The sequence below is a fragment of the Neodiprion fabricii genome, chromosome 1 (genome assembly GCF_021155785.1).
Source record: "Neodiprion fabricii isolate iyNeoFabr1 chromosome 1, iyNeoFabr1.1, whole genome shotgun sequence".
Taxonomy (NCBI): Eukaryota; Metazoa; Arthropoda; class Insecta; order Hymenoptera; family Diprionidae; genus Neodiprion; species Neodiprion fabricii.
Window position 1 is genome coordinate 9135242 of NC_060239.1, and position 19970 is coordinate 9155211.

At 34.0% G+C, this 19970-nt stretch overlaps 3 protein-coding genes across 32 annotated transcripts; 1 reads left to right on the forward strand and 2 right to left on the reverse strand.

The window, feature by feature from the left end:
* Positions 1-243: 243 nt before the first annotated feature.
* LOC124188101 (DNA-directed RNA polymerase III subunit RPC10) lies at positions 244-839 on the reverse strand. The gene is made up of 2 exons (XM_046580462.1): positions 701-839; positions 244-577 (listed from the first exon to the last, which is right to left on the reverse strand). Exon 2 carries the CDS (start codon positions 568-570, stop codon positions 244-246), a length of 327 nt encoding a protein of 108 aa, XP_046436418.1. The 5' UTR covers positions 571-577; positions 701-839.
* Positions 840-3476: 2637 nt separating this feature from the next.
* On the reverse strand, positions 3477-18676 carry LOC124188182 (cytoplasmic dynein 1 intermediate chain-like). Of its 29 annotated transcripts, none has more exons than XM_046580727.1 (14): positions 18521-18676; positions 17696-17812; positions 17489-17585; positions 17100-17205; positions 16689-16822; positions 13607-13642; positions 12052-12072; positions 8821-8868; positions 6339-6491; positions 6089-6245; positions 5596-5968; positions 5238-5469; positions 4720-5147; positions 3477-4575 (listed from the first exon to the last, which is right to left on the reverse strand). In XM_046580727.1, exons 2-14 carry the CDS (start codon positions 17795-17797, stop codon positions 4417-4419), a joined length of 2046 nt encoding a protein of 681 aa, XP_046436683.1. In that variant the 5' UTR covers positions 17798-17812; positions 18521-18676; the 3' UTR covers positions 3477-4416. The 29 variants fall into 29 exon arrangements, with proteins under 29 accessions (XP_046436683.1, XP_046436695.1, XP_046436680.1 ...); XM_046580739.1 differs by having other exon boundaries at positions 6339-6515; XM_046580724.1 differs by having other exon boundaries at positions 13583-13642.
* Positions 18380-19701, forward strand: LOC124188200 (MICOS complex subunit MIC13 homolog QIL1). 2 transcript variants are annotated; one of them, XM_046580775.1, is made up of 3 exons: positions 18380-18504; positions 19154-19313; positions 19402-19701. In XM_046580775.1, the coding sequence occupies exons 1-3, from the start codon at positions 18476-18478 to the stop codon at positions 19597-19599; spliced, it is 387 nt and encodes a 128-aa protein (XP_046436731.1). In that variant the 5' UTR covers positions 18380-18475; the 3' UTR covers positions 19600-19701. The 2 variants fall into 2 exon arrangements, with proteins under 2 accessions (XP_046436731.1, XP_046436732.1); XM_046580776.1 differs by lacking the exon at positions 18380-18504 and adding an exon at positions 18865-19050.
* The last annotated feature ends 269 nt before the right edge of the window (positions 19702-19970 follow it).

Consider the following 19970-nt stretch of genomic DNA (forward strand, 5'->3'; position numbering starts at 1 on the left):
TGGTCTGCTGCGAAATAATTTCAACATTCTTCTTGATTATGACAGCAAATTGATCGACGAGTCCTGAAAATTTTCAGTCTTATCTCTACGTGAATAGTTGTATAAGAATCTCTGGTAAAATAACCATTAAAATGTTCTGTACTCAAATTCTCATTAAAATAATGATGTACACAGATTGGAATTGTAGAAGTGATTGCTCAATATTTATCGCCTCCAGAAACCAATGAAATTAAAGACGTACAATTAATCTCGCCAATTGTGACTACACTGTGGATTGCAGCATCTGTAAAATGTGGTCATTGGCTCGTCGGCAGATCTTGTCTGTATCTGCATGAAGTAGGCCCGAGAATGCGAGCATTTAGGGCAGCGTTCATCTGTCGCATCGACGTTTTCCCACGCAGCGCTGCCACCTAAAACGTCGTCTACTTCCTTGAGCTTTGGATAAGTCCGACTTGTTATTCTTTGCGATATATTAAAAATGTAAGGGCAGGTATTGCACGCAAATCGGTAATTCGCCACTCCCGATTCGACATGTAGAATATTTCCACAGGTTGGACAAAATAACAGCATATCCCATCTGAAAAATGGGAAATTAGGAAATAAGAAGTTCGCATACAGGGAGGTTAGGACTATAGAAATTCGATGAATTATTTGTCCACAAAGGCAAAATGATGTAACAATGAATTATGTTTAAACTTACCTATTTAAATTGTATACCACACGCGAAATTATTCACTTTTTTTGCATGTCATTACAGGATTACTAACAGACACGTGATAAACGACAGAACGAAAATTCTTTGAGTGATGCGACGGCGCCGTGTGTATAATGGACGTGGGGGAAATCCACGAGGTGATCGACTTAACTCGTCTTCAAGACCGTCAGGAATCAAGTCCACGCGCAAAAGGCGCGGTTAAATTCGAAAGTTATCAGGTAATATAAAATATTGGCTATTAAGATGAAAAACAATTTTCATGGATATTTGCGCTGTCAGAATACGTGAAAAACGACGCACAAAGGGCGTGATTTGTGTACATAATAATTGAGAATGGTTATTTGTCTAGCTGTGAAATAAATCACTCGAAACAATGCCATCATTGTTCAAACTTATATTTCACGGATTCTTGACATTATCATGTACGAAAATGTTTGAGGGGTCCTCTAATAATACGTAACGCTCGAGTGGAGGCTGGATCCTCAAAAATAACGTCATGCAATATTAGAATGGCCTATCAGTAAGCCTAATTCGTCAAAGCCATATCAACCATTCAAATGTCCAAGAGATCAAGTAAAAACTTATTATGGCAAAATATACATTGATGGGATTAAAAAAATCTTAGAAATAGTAAACTTTCAAATAAGTTTCTCTTGAATAATTTTTTATCGTGACAGACAATTTACAGACAACTTGTATGCATGTTATTTACGAATCAGACAACCTGTCGGACATTCGTAAAATTATAGTTGGCATACAGTCAACGGCTATCAACTTCAAATGTGCATGTTTTGTCTCTGTTAAGGGGAGAATACGGTGAAATTTTGATAATATCAAGTTTTTGATTTTTGAAACAGATAAACAAAAGGTGATCGAAAATTCCTTCCAGCAAAATTTAGATTATGGTAGTATGTGTCCAGAGAAAAATTTTTAATCACCTGCGATGAAAGTGTATGAGCAAGGAACTTTTGGAAGTGTATGCTGGAAATTTTCTGCCAAAAGTTCCTTGCACATAGACTTTCATCGCAAGAGATCAAAAATTTTTTTCTGCACACATACTACCATAATCTAAATTTTGTTAGGTGGAATTTTCGATCACATTTTTTTGAGCTGTTTTAAAAATCTAAAACACCATATTATCAAAATTTTACCACAGTCACCCCTTAAATTAGTGGACATGATTTTTGACCAGCGATTACTCAAATACAAGTCGCCTATGCTCTACTCGAGTAATCATATTTATGGTGTTCTTCAGGTTTTTATTTCAGGTCAAACCTTGAACAAAGATGATTATACTTCCTGATTGAATACCAAGATTCGCGTAGTCAAGTACCGAATTTGCATTGGCTTTCAAATCGCAGATGTGAATTAAATACACTGTGGTTCAAATGAATAAGCTTCATCCGTGGTTCAAAAATATTGTGTAAATTCATACACCTACTACAGAATGACCTGACGCGATTCTACTTGAGAGATGTACATATATACATACATACATATACACATACATACATACGTACGTACATACATACGTACATACATCCATAAACAAGTGCGAGACTTACCCATTGCCAATCGCCTACACCATGTCAGCCCTCATTGCTCAACTCCACATTTACGACCATACCAGGTTTTCCAGAGATTCGAATCCACAGTTAATTCTCGCAGTTTTTTCACTTTCACTATTTCACTGTTTATAACGTATCGGAGGCTTGATTGCAATTGTTTCGAACACTTCAACAAGTCTGGTTTACTATCACTTAAACGCTAGATTGCGAAAAACGTAACAGCAAATTCTAACAGTCGCACGAATAAATTTGTGAAAAAAAAGTTGACACTGAATATAGTCACGAACCGATTACACGGACCACGAAACGAATGAAATGATATTATACTATTGAAAACCAATTTCTTGTCGGAAGATCAGATCACTGCACTGCGTTGATTCTAACGGCTTAACTTATTTCCGATCGCGAGTATGAAAAAATAAAACAAGCAACGACTACCAAACAACGCAGTCGTTTGTTTTGGCCATGTAAAACTAGAGGTTGAATTCATAACGTCCGAATTTCAGTTTAGGCTGCGCGTATCGAGTAAACCAAGAATAATTTCATTTATCTACGACTCTTTTTTCAGCAGAAACAGAAAAACTCAAATATATATTTGATTTAACACAAGGCACAGTCGAATTAACATCCGCGACGCGCACGTCCGAACTTGACGAAATTCTACCGCCGACTGTCAATTGTCGTTCGACTCGCCGATTAGTGCCAAGATGGCCGCCACTCGGAAATACTCTGAAGTTCGTGCATGTGCTAATATTCCCGCGTAGTTTAAATTGGAGAGTAATACGAATGCGTTATAAACGCATGTGCAAATACCTAAATGCAATGAGCTAGTTGACGGAATATTCAATAATTCGTAATTTTGTAAAATTATCATTGCCACTTTATTCAATCAAATTTTATAATAAAACAAAATTATTTCTTACTAGAGAATTTACAAACGACGGAAAATATAACATTCCGCTGGTAGCTATAAATGGATGCACGTATTATACAATTACATTTTAGGTATACTTCAAACTATACCCATGATACAGTTGAAAATGTATAAGTATTACTGAAATAATATTACGATGGCTTCATGATAGAAAAAAACAACTCTCTCCCTATAAGATCCTAAATTAAATAGTCTTCAAGTATTATATAGAATATGGATAAAGGTATCGACGTCTTTATGCGAAATAAGAACAGCACTATCACGGTTCATGTTGACACAACTTTCATCATAATGTATTTCCATTGTCAGTATAATTTTACTTTTTTTTTTTCTTTTCATAAATAGTTATTGAGATTATTCGTGCAACGCGAATATTATTAAGGTAACATGTTTATTAAAAAATTTGTTACAGGGCATGGAAATAGATTTTAGCAAAACGCGCTTTCCACCATAATAATCAAACTTAAGCTATTTCATTAATGAACAATGGATTTTATAACGAGACATTTTTCGTTGAGATCTTCAATTATGGATGCTGATTTTTCACCCGGATCTCGATTAGATTTTCCACCATTAGAATTACGTCTTCTGCTCTGTTATAAAGTATAGCGTGACTCTTAAATCGTATTATTTACATATAAAGCATTAAAAATATACTCGAATCATCTGTACTGAGTATTATATAATAATTGCAGTGTTCAAGTTTACTGCGTGTTTTTTCATCCATTTTTTCAGTTTAATTCATTTATTCACTCTGAGTTTGACAGACTAAGTTTCATTGCTGAGTTTATAATTCACAATACAGGTTCGAGGATTTAAATTAGACGACTTTGATTTGTAACACAGAGCAGTACCACAAAATGATATCAATTGCTTACTTGTATTAAACGTCCGATCAGTCTGTCTCGTCAAAATGAAGAATATCTATCAGTACAATGGTTATCCTTTACGTTTCACATTAGTATGATTCACTTTGCTACAATAACTGCATAGTAATGATTTATTTTTTTGACTACAACATTAATATAGTAATATATAAATGTATATTACTCCAAATTTGTTTTGTAACGTTTGACTTTGACCGTAAAAGAGTGAGTTTTATCTGCGGTAAGCTGTTTCTTTCTAGTTATCAAGTGGTACAATTAGTTTCTGAGTAATTAGGTAATTAAGTTAATAAATCACTGAGCTTCAATATATTTTTATCTGATCGGACCCGACAAAGATGGCATGGATATCAAAGATGAAGGGCCTGAACTCAAGTTGAGCTTATCCAACTCTTCATCAGCCTTGTTGTTCTTCAGATCTTGCTGGGTGTAGAGGAAATTATTCCATTCGTCGATTCGTGGATGAGCGAAATTCTGTAAAACGTCAAAAGCATAGATGTAACAATCCTGACTACAGCGAAGTTAAAATTAGCAAAATATCATGGCAAAATTGAGATAAGATTTTTCAAAATACAACTGAATATAATGATAGACATCGTGTTATACTGCAAACCGTACCTCAGCTACATCGTAAACCCATATTTTCCCAGTATCATCGCCCACAGTAACATGCAGTCCGCTTGGCGTCCAAGAGACTGTGTTTAAAGCAGGACATCCATCAACGATTACGCTCGCTGCTGGAACCTCTGTATCCTGATTTAAATTCCATAAATCTAAACGACCAGATCCATCAACAGCTGCAAATAGAGCAGGATGTGTAGGAGACCATGCAACATCGTACACATAATCTCCATTGTGCTCAAATGAGTATAAAGGCTTGTTCTCTTTCAAACTCCACAATTTAATCGTCCAATCAATAGACGAAGTTAAAAACAGATGAGAGAAATCAATGCCCCCTTGAACTGCATGAGCACTGACTCCGGTAACAGGTCCTAAGTGTCCTTCGTAAGTTTCTGTGACACCAGCTTTGGTCCCATGACGGCAAGCTGCAATTTAACAATCAGAGCAAACATGTTTCTGCAGGGACACATTTTCTCTCGCATAGAAATACTGAAAAGGAAAACATTTTTACTCACCTGAATAAACAGTACCGTCTTCACTGCCAACGATAAAATTGTTGACATCTCCGCTTGGAAAAGCAAGCGAAGTTACAGCGACTGGTTTCGACTGTCTTGCTTGAAGCTCAAGCGTTTCTTGAGGATGGGACAACATGTCTAAATTCCACGAACATAATTTTCCATCTGTTGAAATACTGATCAAATTGTGCGCATTCTGAGTTCCTACTACGCTTAAACAATACACAGGATGCTGGGAAGCGAGAAAATTATTTATTAGATCTAAAATCATTTCAGAAATAAAAATTTGTTTGTGTCACCATATTACAGTAAATGTAGAGGCTAATGTCGGGCTTTAATTAATAATATATAAACTTACCGTGTGTGCAGACGCTGAAAGTGGAGTACGCTGAATGGGGGTCCTTTTTTGAACCCTATTATCCCACAGAACAATTTGTCCCGAATAGGTGCCACCCAAAATTAAATTTGGATGAAACCTAGCAAAGGTTGTTGCCATTACTGACGACTGGCAATGAAAAATGTATTCAGGTGTTGTTTTCTTAAATTTAGTGTTCCAGATTAAACAAACTCCATCTGGATCATTTGGTGTGTCGTCATTGTTTTTGTAAGAAGCAGCCAACAGTTCTGGAAATTGCGGTGACCAATCCAACGAAGTAATGCAGCGATTACGTGACCATCGATCACAGAAAAATGAACGATTCAGCGATAGACGCTGATGACTCTTTTCATCACTGAAAAATTTTTACTAATCTTCACAACACATCGAACATTTCTAAGTATGGTCCTAACATTACAGAAAAATGCGTTAATAGATTTACAGTTATTTACGAATACGAACAGTTTATACTTACATTCCATCTTCTCCATCGATTATACCAGTATAATCTGTGTAAATATCTACCGATTCACCGAGAGCTCTTTCCACCACTCTGCTCGAACGGTCCAAGAATCGTTGAAATTCTTCCGAGAGGATAGTCATCAATTTTTCTTCCTCGCTAAGCTCTCTTACTGTAATATACGTTGAAATTAGATTAACGTTAAAACATTGTAAATGCAAAATTACGTGTTACATGAAACTTGGTACACGACACATGGACAAACCTTCTTTGGGTTTTTCTTTTTCCTTCTCCTGTTCGACTTGCGTAACGGCCGGTTGAACCTCTTTGACTTGCGGTAGTCCATGAGGCAAAATTCCAGGTGGAAGTTTACTTTGGAATCCATCCATGTGGGGCAGACTGCTTTCTTCATCCTCGGCTTGGCCATCATCAAATGTCAAAACTGTGGTGAATAAGCTGGCCCCGTAACGAGTACCCCAGACCCATCACGACCCTAACGAGCTAGTCTAACTACTCATTTCTTTCTAATTTCAATTTACATTCTATGGAGCAATTTAGCACATGTTGCGATCACCAATAGTAAACATGAATTTTTTATAGAATGATTACATCGATGGAAGGCGTCTCGCTAAAAGTAGGGTGGGCTTAGCTAAACAACTACGGCTTCGAGCGTTTGAAACTGCTCACATTGTAATCATCAATAAATCACACACATTGCTTCCAACGATAATTTAATGATCCATTTAATTCAAATAACACCAACTGCAAGAGGGGACTTGTCATTATCAAACTACTTCAATGTCACTTAACAAAGGATTGATATCGGCCGCCTTACTGACTAATAGTATGCTCTTTAGTTTTTATATTACTAAAAGCATGAAATGATGCTTGCATTAAAGAGAAATCAAACGAAGCGTGAGACTCTTTGAAAAAGCATCGAAATAATGCTCTAGGTAACATACCTGCTCAAGCAAAGTTTTCAAATAAATAAATTAATAAATAAATATTATAAGACCCATGCATTAAATAGTTAAATACCTATCTTACAAAACTAAAGGTTCATAACTCGTGTGCAATAGAGATAATTATTTATATATGAGGCAATTGTGGGAGTATATATTTCTAGCACTGGAGAAAATAAATATTTTTATGGTTGTATTTTACGGAGCATACTGTAAAAAATAACACAAAACATTGATTACACATTATTTATCGATCACTGAAAAGTGAGAATAAGATTTGTTAAGAAAAATTATTTGTAATAAATTACACATGTATCAGAACATTACTGTAGAAGAATCTTTTTGAATTTTTCAGATCCATCGACTTATGCTGACGGAATCGTGTCAACCGTAAAGCGCAGCAGTGGTCTTAAAACTTCCAATACACACGTAATTTATCACAAATAATTTTTTTAACTAATTATTTTCTTACTTTTGAATAATCAATAATTACTGTGTAATTAATATTTTGTGTTATTTTTCACTATATACTCCGTAAAATACAATCATACAAGTATTAATTTTCCCCAGCGCTGGAGGTATGTACCCCCTTCAGATACTTGATTTGCTTAACTCGAGTCTCTCCACCCTGAGGTGCTAATCGAGAATGATTCAATTACAGACTACGACAAACCCCATAATAGTCGACAAGATGAATAGGTTTCGTTTGAATTACAAATGTGCAATCAGTCAAAGAAACACCAAGTTATACGCGCGACAAATAAGAAAATAGACTGAATAAGAAATTTTCTTCTAGCGGGTAGTAAATTCGTAAAATTCCCAATGATCGATATTAATCTGAGAACAAAATTAGAGATGTATAAAATTGCATTGATTGAGCTTTTGTCGTTGAAATTATTAAGCAGTGTAGTTTGACATGGGCGACTATATCATTGAAGCTAGCTTTATGACAATTTCTTCATCTCAAAAAATCAATCATTAACGGCGGGAATACATTTTTTAATACAGTTAGCGGCATATTCAATCGAAAAAAGATATTTCAAATGAATGAATAAAATCATGCTACACTTCCATGGGCTTATTTTTACCTACGGAAAAAGATGCAGAGGATAAAAGCGAGACAAGTAGAGACAAGTTAACACAGCTTCCGAGTCTCATGCACGAATCGACAACATAATACAAAAATGTCAAATTAATTGAAGGAAATATAATTGCTAATTGTAAGCAGATCCAAAGAAACAAACTGATAATACGAGCGTTACTCACTGATTGTAGTTTAATCAATTACACATTTTATGAATATTAAAATAATCAAGCTCATATGTGCCTAATGCACAATGTTTCAAAAATATTCAAGGCAAAATCAAAATAAAAGTTTCACGTTGTTACAATTTGCAAGAAATCCTGGAACAAATTGAATTATACTACAGCGAAGGATAGACAGAAAATATGATAATTATACTCCGTTAAAAAGTGACCTGAACTTTTGTTTGGATTTATCTCAAACGTATTAACTTGCAAGTTAATTGAGAATGCAGCATTTTTGCAGGCGAAACTGTTAAATAAAGACTAATATTTTTTAACTCATCAAGCAATTTGGATAGGCCTAAATGTAGACTCCCTCATTTGAGTACAGGCAGAGTGATATTAAAATCACAGAATATTTGTGTGAGAGCATAAGTTTTTTTTTTTTTGATTTTTGTTTTTTGTGAGCGTGAAACAAAAGTAGTGATTTCTTGTGAGACAATAAGGTAGAGTAAATCAACTTCGGAGAAGATTACCTACCTGTAAACTCGTCCTCCCACTCTAAACCAGGATTTAGATTGTACTCGTCTTGAAGGAGGGAAAAGAAAACTTCAATCAATTTTGTATCTTAATTTTTTTGCATTCCAAGCCTGCTATACGGACAATCGTCGATGCACTATCAACATTGTCTCTCAATAATTTGTTTAATCAATGAACCTTTTTCTTCGCCGCACAATGCGAAGGCAACAAATAACCTGTGATCAGGTTGAAAAATTAAGAATAAAGCAAAGTGAGCAGTGACTGATTTTATTAAACAAAAAAAAAACTTACAGTTGAGATTATTATACAAAAAAATGCTTCCATATTACTTTCTGTTTCTATTATCGTTTCAGTTCATTTACATAAATATTGAATAAATCTGTGGCTTAAAAATTGACAAATTTTTATGATTCGATTTGTAACTGCAAATGTTATCTCCAACTTTGATACTTATCGATCAAGTAATTGGTATACATTCATGGGAAATTTGGGAATTTTTGGGTGAATATAAAAATTGTTATGACAATACAGATAACAATTGCTTGACAAAATATAAAAATGCATCGAAAATTGCCCCAACAGATTGAAATGTATCAAGTTGACGAGTCAGTGTTATATAGCTATAGCTACATGCAAAAGGCTTTCCCTAATTAGGCATCTAAATAAGTTTACCATGTCAAAATCACATTTCATGGTTTATTGACGAAAACCAGCGGCATTTTGATAACTCAAAAGTTCAATGCGTCTCTAGGTTTTCTTTTAAATTTGTATTAAGTTTCAATTTACGTGAAATTACAACTGTTTAACCATGATTTGTGACTTTCAACTAATCATGCGCTCTCAACCTTACAGCATTTTATTTTTTAATTAAATCGTATCACGTAAGATTGTTAATGATTGCAATTTTTCTCTTTCAGTTCTGTAATTTATATTTCTCTCAAAGAGAATTGTAGAATAATTGTAAGCTCAATTTGACTGTTTGTAGTTTCATTATTACAGCTTCAAAAAATGAAACACACTTTTATTACTTTCCACAATGAAATTAGCATCAACAATCTACAATTTCAAAAATCTTTATTTTCTTTCATGCCGTCATATATATATATATATATACACACATATATATATATATATCTGAGATTTAGTTCCACGGCATAATTGCATTTTCTAGGCGATTCTGTGTTCTATGTTAGGGCATGTTATCATTATTAGTCAAGAGCTACAAAAATATCCTAAGGAGTATTCATAGCAACAAAAGAAAGGAAGCAAGCAAAAAGGATTTTTGAATTAGGGAGGTAAGTAGCATAAGCGTACTGACATCTCCGACTATTAATTCTTTTTAATCAATGGATGGAAATAAGTTTGCCGGAGAGTGATTATGGAAAAAACATATTGAATAGTTGAACTGATATATAAAGATAAATCTCTAGTCAGAAACAATCTCGAAGTATACAAAATAAGAAATATGAGTGGAATTTTTGATCTTGCGTAACTCGATGTATTACAATATGCTAAACAGCGAAATGGATTCATAATGACATTGGTTTCATTACTTTTATCAACTACTCTATGAATTTTGAAAATATCATCCAAAAATTTTGTTGCTACGACCTTCCTTGAATATCATGGTTAAAAAATTAGATCGGCGGTAAGAATACCGTTCCATTTTATAATTGAATTTGTCTAAACTTCCTCATCTAAATGATTAGATCTTTCACCAATCCCTGTCAGCCAAAGCAAAATCATTTTACACCGTGACATGTCGTTTTTATCTATAGAAATAAATGCATATTGCATATTTTCTACAACAGCGTGGCGTCACATAAATTGGTGTAAAAAAAAATAAGACAAAACCGTACCCTAAGCTGCCTGATTATTATATTCATAGATGAAAAATTATTGTTAGTAATAAAACAGCCGATATGTATTCGCTTTGAGAACTCTGGAAGGTGCGTTAAGTTGTGACAAGATTTGGCAGTGGACATATTTTTTAAAGAATTGTAAGTCAATTAAAAATAGTAAAGTTTTATATATTTCCCATAGTGTAACGTTTGTATGTAGGAATATTATTAAAAAATTTACTTTTTCTTTTCAGGCTTTCATAGAAGCCAATGATCCATTTAACCGACAGTTCAAATTGATAATGGATAAGCGCGTTTGGCATAATCACATTGATTTCATATAAGTGATATGAAATGTCACATAAATCAATGTAAGTGTAAATCAAGATTTACATAAAAGAAAATTGTGTTGTAATAAAAACCTAGATAAAAATATAGTTGTACGTCGTGAAACATTATTATTGGAAAGAGGATATTTGAAAATAGAGGTAACTTTAGTGTTTTAAAAGACTTGAGAAGCCAGTAAACTTCACACAATAGTTGAACAGTTTTCAGAGTCGAGATGTCAGGTTGGTCAGGTCGATAATGAGGAGTACGAAAATAATTTGACGAAGAAGAAAGATAAAAACTATATAGGCGCCCAATGAATCTGATTGCAAGGAATCAGGGGAGGGAAAAGAAAGACTAAAGAATAGATTTCGTGTAAGCTGTGAAAAGTTTCATTGTTACATTCAGGCAGTAGTTATGTCTTCAAGAAAAACCAAGGAAGTCAAAAAAGAGTGACAGTACAAAAGCAACTCATCAAGACAACTGGGTGTAAATAATGTTTTTGGGTGGAGAGTCGATTCGAATAAGTAAATAACTATTGACTGCTAACTGGATAATAACTAAAGCAGCATCCCACGCCTTTGTATATTATTCGATTCATTCGTCTTTGTTTGTTATATATTTGTTTCGAAACATTGAAATATGTATCGTCTGCTGGAATATATACAAACAGCAAAGCAGGGTATATTAAATCACCAGTTAAATTGGATCGTTCTATAGGAAAGTATACGGTAAGAAATGGACTTCCTATAAAACAGTCCAATTTAACTGATGGTGCAATATATACCTTTCTTTACGATATTAACCCATTCAGTCGCGCAAACGTCAATGCACAGCGAGTATCCATAGAATTTTGTAGAAAAAAACGATACATTATACAGAATTTCAACGGGCCCTTGCGGTGTTCTTTTCACTTTTAGCGATGATGAAAAATATTTCCCTGCAGGTATACAACTGAAGGGACTAATTTTTTTTAGAAGGGCGATTGGGGATAAATTGTGCATAAACTATAAGCTAATCTGAGCCTCAAAATGGGTGGAAACCAAGAGAAAACATAACTTACCGTAATAGCCGAATGCATGAGCTGAGGAGGGGAGGGAAAAAAAATTTCACTTAGTTACAATTGGACATCGACACGCTACATTAAGAGCACCTCCCTACACTCAGAGCAATCGTTATGTTCTTAAAAATAATTCTTCATTTTTAACCAATAAATTTAGGCCGCGAATAAAAGAACTGTGTAAAAAGTTTAGATAATTTGATAAAAAGAGGTCAGAATTGTAAGTGAGTTAGCTGTGTAAAAGATAGGGCAGTTATTGAATCCCTAAACAAAGTCTCTGCGCGAGAAGATACCTCTGTAGTCAGGGACGTATTGTAGTTAGACAATAATTTGATGTTACAGAAAAGATTTGTTTTTCTGCTATTAAAGTATTGTGTGTCGTGATGATTAGCTACGTTTTGCGATTTGAACATATACTATGTTATTTGAATTTGAAAAATGAATTCCGATACGCTGAATGTAGTTAGGTCGGTTTGATTTGTAATTGCCAAATCGTGTAGTGCTGTGGTCCCTACAAATTGGAGGAAACTTACATATTCAAGAACACTGCCTTTTTGATATCCTCTAAATGACATTCTTATTTATTTTCATGAAAACATGAATTTAATTGAACACGAACGATTGTCCGATCCCTGTACTCCGCACAACTGTGGAATAGCAACGACTTTAAGACAATTAGGGGAGAAAAAAAAAAAAAAAAAAGAACAAAACCTTATCCTGAGAGATTTACTAAATATTTACAGGAATAACGTTCAGGTGACGTTAAACTCAAGGCTCTCTGGAATTTCATCTTAACAAACAGTCAATCGTCAGAACTCTACAACTACTCCTGCAATGTTTTGACTCTTACAATGTTGTGTCTGGAAAGTACTTGATCGATAAGTTGTTAGATTATTTGTTCCCTATTCACAATCATCGAACATTGTTGTATTACTCTGGTGGATGTATTCTTTTCTTTTTTTTTTTTCAATTTCACAGCTGAACAGAGTACCAAATCTCACTTACACGCCTTGTCACACTTATGCCAACCCCCGGATGTTTCTCGATAAATGATTAAGATTATTTATCCTTTTTCGTTTTTATGTTACCGCTCATTAGTCAGCATCAAAGCAAGCAATGCAATATGGATATCAAAACAAATATAGGTATGTAAATACGCCACTCAATGCCATAAGAACATACATACATACATATATTTGTCGTAATTTGGAAAATCAAATAAACCCTGCAAATTTGATGTATGTACCTCTCTATTAGTAAATCCATAAAGTTTTTCCAAGCAAATCTAAGCAGTTTAAAGCTATTATTTTTTACAAGCAAAATGCGATACCGTATATAAGATGGTCGATGATTAAAATACGTATGAATATCGAGCCTGATTTCATTCTTCGGACAATTTCATTACTACGCACATCTCAAGTCTTACATACAGTATCGGCATAATACTTAAATCTATTAACCCAGTATCTACCTCTATAATACAGTTATAATAAATTATATAGGGAAGTGTAATAAAAAAGTAGACAGAACATACATAGGTAGTTTGGTGCAGACCCACCTTTCCTGGGACGCCACCAGTCGGTCTCAAAGTAGCCTGCGGAGCAAGAGTGAGTTGGTGTGGTTGTTGAACAGGAGGAGAAGATCGAGTATGCGGAGGAAGAGGTGGACAGTCCTTATGTCCAACACCAGGTGATTTGACCAATTGTTTCGCAAGACAAGGGCATACGCGCACAGTTAAAGATACCGCAACATCAATTAGCATAAGCAGTTTTTTAAAATTTCAAAATCATCATTCACCATGTTGTATATCAAAATCTAAATATAAATCCAATCACAATCAAAGTGTATTTGATTCATACTTGCTTTCCGTTATTTAAATTACGAATATCCTTTAAGACAAGTTTTAAGCAGGCAAAATCAACACGAAAATCTTTCTTTTTCTTTTTGTTTTTTGTATTGATTCATAGAATTACTTTTGGTAAAGGTAGAACTGTAAGCCTTGCTTATGCTAAGTGAACTGCAGTAACATAGCGCAGTACATTATACAGTAAGTAGTAACCCGGATACCACATAAGGTTGCAATTAAGTATATATAACATATATAGTAGGCATCAGCCACAGCTTTTTTTTTTACTCGACGATGAATATAATTTCAATTTGAAATAATCACACCGTGAGTTTTCTTGAAAATAAAATCATTTCACAGTGATAAATTATGAAAATGATTGAACCTGACTGGTTCAATTAAATATATTTTCTAGGATTGCAGTTTAGCTTTCGAAAAAATTACGACAAGTATCACAGAAACTTTAGGTCAACCAGTACCTTCGTGTTCTCGAGTTATTCTCACATCTCGTCTTTTTACTTTACATTTTACTTGAACTTAATAGTGCCCTGTTTCCGCTTAGAAGCTGTGATCGACTGTATACTTTCGACTTAAATACCAACCAGAGGAGCAGCTTTATCCCAAGTTTTAAAGTACCAAGTTGTGTCATGATTAGTAGATTGATAAACGTTGTAATTATCAGAATCGCTTATTGATCAATTGAGAAGTATTAATTTCGTGACAGCAATAAAATTTTATAGCTAAACGATTTGTAACAAATTTATAATGAGAAAATATATCGCTCATTAGATATTGATCGGTAAAAATTACTATCATGTCACAAGAGGTAAAGTATAATACCTGAAACATGTTTATTACGATAGATATGTTAATATATTTATAATAATTTTAACCCTAAACCAAACCTCACACTGTTATTCCAACAAATATACAAAACATCTTCTTCCAAGAAAATTAATCTACAATTAATCTAACCCTTCTATTTTTGTTAGTGGTTAAATTAAAATCCCGAGATTAAATGAAACAACCAAACCAATATTCAGAAACAACGAAAGTAACAAATTACACTATAGTTAATCTGAAAAATCAGACGTAACGAACAAGAACGAAAGCTTTTGTATGTACAGAATAAGGGATTCTGTCGCAAATTCCATTGATATTATGTCTTCTACATTTAGGAATGTACCGTAGTAATATTTGTACTAAATAAACCCTATTTCAAACGATGAATATAATAGAGTGTTAAATAATGCTCTTGTGTCCTGAAAAATCGTCAGATCAACTACGAAATGTAACACGAACATTATTGAACGCCAAATACTGATAATCCAAATCATACATATCATTACTTGAAGTTTTATTCCAAACTCTAGAATCAATACTACATTTGTTACCACCCTTTTATTAACAGTTATTCCTGATTCCTGAGGTTTTAACTTGTAAGAACTATTTCATTGGGAGTTTGATTTTTCACATTCTTTAAAAATCCCAAGGCAGTATAAGCCTTTGAGCTTTGCGTCCGGAATTCGCCGCTCTGTACATACGTTTGCTTTATGTACTACTTGTCTTTGTACGTTTGTGTGGCGGAGCGGTATTTATACTTCTAAAGTGTGCATCTTGAATCGAATTTCATCCGCTCTATCAATTTGTTGACATTGATTTATGCGTAATACATATCCTTGAAATAATTCATTATATTATTTGTTTTGTAATTCAATCTGATATGAGTATGAAAATATGAATTAAAGCTGTTGAAATATTTTTTAAAGTTCGAGTTACAGAATTGAAAATATAATTCTAATTAAATTTTGAATGATTTTCAATTGTGCTCAATTGAACAATGCATGGAAATGGCTACTTTGTGACATGATAAAGTGGAAGTGACCGAATTCTGCAATTGTTTAGAAAATCTTAAAGCTCTGACATAAAATAGTAATCCGATCAGAATGATATTTCTTTACTATGTAATGCCTCTCCGCGAACATTGCTGGACTCAATTTAAATTATAACCAAAGACGGAGTGTTAAACAAATATCACAGGTAGGGAAACAAAATTCTTCATACCGACGTGTCGTGTGAATATGTAGGTTTCCTCGCATGTTACATTATGCAATTATAACGAAAAATTATTTGCATTAAAAGTAAGAATCGTAGAAAATCCTAAGAGTTAACATAAAAATTAACTAAATTAAATCACATAAGATGTATAGACCGTCATTAATAACAGAGTACGGTTCAGTTTCACAGAGATTAAAAACGAAAATTTAAAAAAAAATTAATATATTACGTTAACACGCGAGCTGATTATCACAAAGCTCATGAAACTGTTAGATATAATTGAAAAGGTGATATAAGAACTGTTTAGAAAAAATAAACAAATTTCATTCCATATTCATCATTCAATCCCAAAGTTGAATGCTGCTAACTTTCTTAACAATATTTTATAATCAGGATTCAAGTTAGTTTATCCCGAAACTTGAATTTCTTTTGTTGTGGACAACAATTGTTGGAATTGAATCCATAACAACTTCAAACCTGAATCCTGACTAATGAAAATATAAATTTTTTGGTTAAATTTCAAATACAGAATATTACTTTCACCTTGTAACTAACTTGATTTCAAAATGGTACACGGCATTAACATTCCAAAATCAATTGTGTGCTATATTGAACTCAAAACAGAAAAGGTACGGTTGACATTGGTGCAATAACACCATATACCTGTCTTTTCTGATTATATTGAAGATGTTAAACCTATTTTAAATGCTAAAACATAATTAAAAACAAGACTCACCGTCGTGTGAAGTGTGCGTCGTCTGAGCAGTTTGCGTCTGCTTACTATATACCACAGGTTCCTTGGGTGGTATATCGGTATGCGCCACAGAAACAGCTGTTAAATCACGTGGAGCCTTTCGCCTTCCTGGAATACTATAGACGGATAAAAGATTTGAATAATTGTCTTATTGAACAGATCAAATATCAAAAAATCAGATGAAATTTTCTTCCCCGAATACATTTTCAACCTTATTTCAACAATACCATCAATAGGAGCAATCATCTACATATTATAATTGGAATACCATTTTTACATTGAACAGTTATGAAAAATTTACTCTCTACCCCTTTTATTGCGAAGTCAAATATTCACCTCCAATAACTAAACACTATGCAAATAAAATATGAAGCCCACAATCTTCAAAAATACCTTTGAACAGAATTGATACTGGAAGGTTGTAAACTTGCGTCTGGTGTAGCATTGGCACTTTGCTCTGGCGTCAAAGAGTTCATACTAGAGAGACTGGATAATACATCTGTAAGCATATAAATGTATAATAAAATGTGGCATTTTTTAGATAATATTACTGAAGCCTGACTAAAGAAATTTTCTAAACATTGATCTTAGCAGAGGATAGGTTTCTCTAATTTATCTGAAATATGAACAAAACATAGTCTTTCATTAGTCACAGAAACTGACAAACATAAAATGGTTATAATTCAGTTTATATTGCAATATTTAAATATAAATCCACTAATAATGTATGACGAGGAATTTTTCGGCAGCGTGAAATACGTTTCAAAGTCTGCATTTTTTACCTGATACTGGTGCTACCCCAAGGGATGATAACATGGCATCTAAGTCTTTCCGATGGTCTTTATCGGCACCTGCAGCACGTACAGTCGCTTCCTCAACCTTGTAAAAAATATTACACACATTTTGGAATAAGAGAAGAATGAATTCAATATTCTGATGAGAAGAAATCCCTAATCAGTGATGTTCTTCCGCTCGATTTTTCTTCTTACATCTTTTTGTTCCTTTTCTTTACGCCGCCTTTCCTTTTCCTCTCGAATCGCCTGCAGCTTGGCCTTCTTCCGTTCTAATTCTGCTTTTCGATCCGACATCATTGCAGCAGTGCCCCTCTTCGTTGTGATGAAAAAAGATTCGTAGGTAAATATTTGCAACAAGATAAAATATTTGTTTATTAAACCTGTACACTGAACGAACAGATGTGACTGAATTTAGTGGGAACCTTTTGTATCATATGCATAGGTGAACACGAACCATGAAACAGATTTCATAAAAGTTTGAAAATTTTTGTTTAAATCTAAGTAAAATTCTTATGGATACAGGTACCTAATAGCATTGACAACTGTCAAAAGCTTGACGAAACGTTATTTTAGATGGGAAAGGGGGTTAAGACAAATATGTTCGTACATTTCCGGATCGAATACAGAAAAATCGTATTTTCGTAATGTACCGGTAACCGCCGTCCGCCTTTTAGAAATTCAATGCAACGCTTTCGTGATATGGTAGATACACAAATGTAAAGAGTTATTGATTTCTTATCATACATATCCTATAGATACGTGCATATGTATACCTATGTGTATCCACCTTGAATGCCACGTTATGATTCACGAATGACGTAAGTGAAGGAATATTTAATAACGGCACGAGAAAAGTATTGTCAGTAAATTCTATGCCATTCTTGTCCATAAACGAAAAATCATTAGAATTCTCAGCGTGTGTCAGGCGGATAGCAGCTCGATCTAGCAAACCGTACGGGTTCGAACGTTTCAAAGATGAGTACGAAACTCCGAATAATCACGAAGTAAATCATCATTTACCTTAAAATATCAGAATCAAATTCACTTAGCACCGAATATTATATACTTTAGAAGAAAAAAAATCACTAAGAAGTTCGCTATAAACGTCAACCGACTCTTTACCCGTTACGTCTGACGTACGGATCCATTTTCCTTCACACGCTATACTCCGGACTCGCTTTCCACGCTGTGAATCAAAGGAGACGTTACAACTAATCAATTATGGATGAAAACACACGCATATATTTTCTGTATTCAAAATTAATATTTTTGCATCTGCGGATATTTCTTTACAATAATAATATTAAATATATAAATAGTATTTGAAGGTGTTTTATTTTCTTCACTTCCGGCTGTCATCTTTTATCACGGAGTATCGAGAATCTAGATACCGATCGCCGACGTAACTTAACCTAACCTACAAACGACATTTATGTAATTTAATCCGAATAATCGACTTCTTGCGTCGGTGATATCCGTCGTTAATCGCTCTTTGCAAAGTAAATTATAAAAAAAAAAAATAAGTTAGATCAAATAATGGGCGTCTTGCGGTTAGTATATGCATTGAAGTTTAACGAAGCTCTGCTGGCACGGTATTTGACTAGACAGAATTTGGATTAAGGATGGAATAACACATCACAGTTTACATTACAGATTTGCTGTGAAGGCCAGCGTAGCTGGTGGCTTTACTTATTACACAATTCGAGAAGGTCTTTGGTCCGATCCAGAGGAAACTGTAAAACTGTATGGTAGAATGTACAACAACATAGCACCATACGTGAAAAGAAATATTCCCAAGGAAGTAGCAACAGAGGTAGACCTTAGGCTTCGAGTATTGTTATGGTTTTATGTGTTAGAATATGAAATTTCAATTAATTGATCGGCGCTGTATTTTATTCTAGCTTCCCGAACTGCCTAGTGTCACAGACATTACGTGCTTAGTTAAATCCTCATGGAACAAGGGCGTGATTACAACATTTAAGTTCATATCGAATTTACCTGAACACACATCTAATGCAATCGAGGCGAGTGGAATCAAAGGCGCTATTCTTAGTGCGATAGATTCTGTCAATACCCCCGAGAAACCAGCTCAGGCTTAAGAATTGAATGCTTGTTTTAAATAATTAACATATTTATTTTATTGTCGTATTAGTGGCAATGCATAGTTCCATGTGTAAATAAAGGAGATTTCAAACTCTGAACCAACTCCCTGAATTATTTCACGTATACCCTACTGTGTCGTACAAGCGATCTTATTTACCCTAGTGATCTACTGATGAAGTTGTGAAAGGTTTTACAAGACCAAGTTGACAAAGTTGTTGAAATCACAGATGATTGCGCAGTAAGATGAAAAACATTACATAGGTCATTAAAACTTCGAATCTTAAGATCTATCGAAGAAGACCACCTAAAAAATATACTTTGGAGCTGCTTTGTTAAATCATTGATTATATTCAGTAGCTGCGTGGAA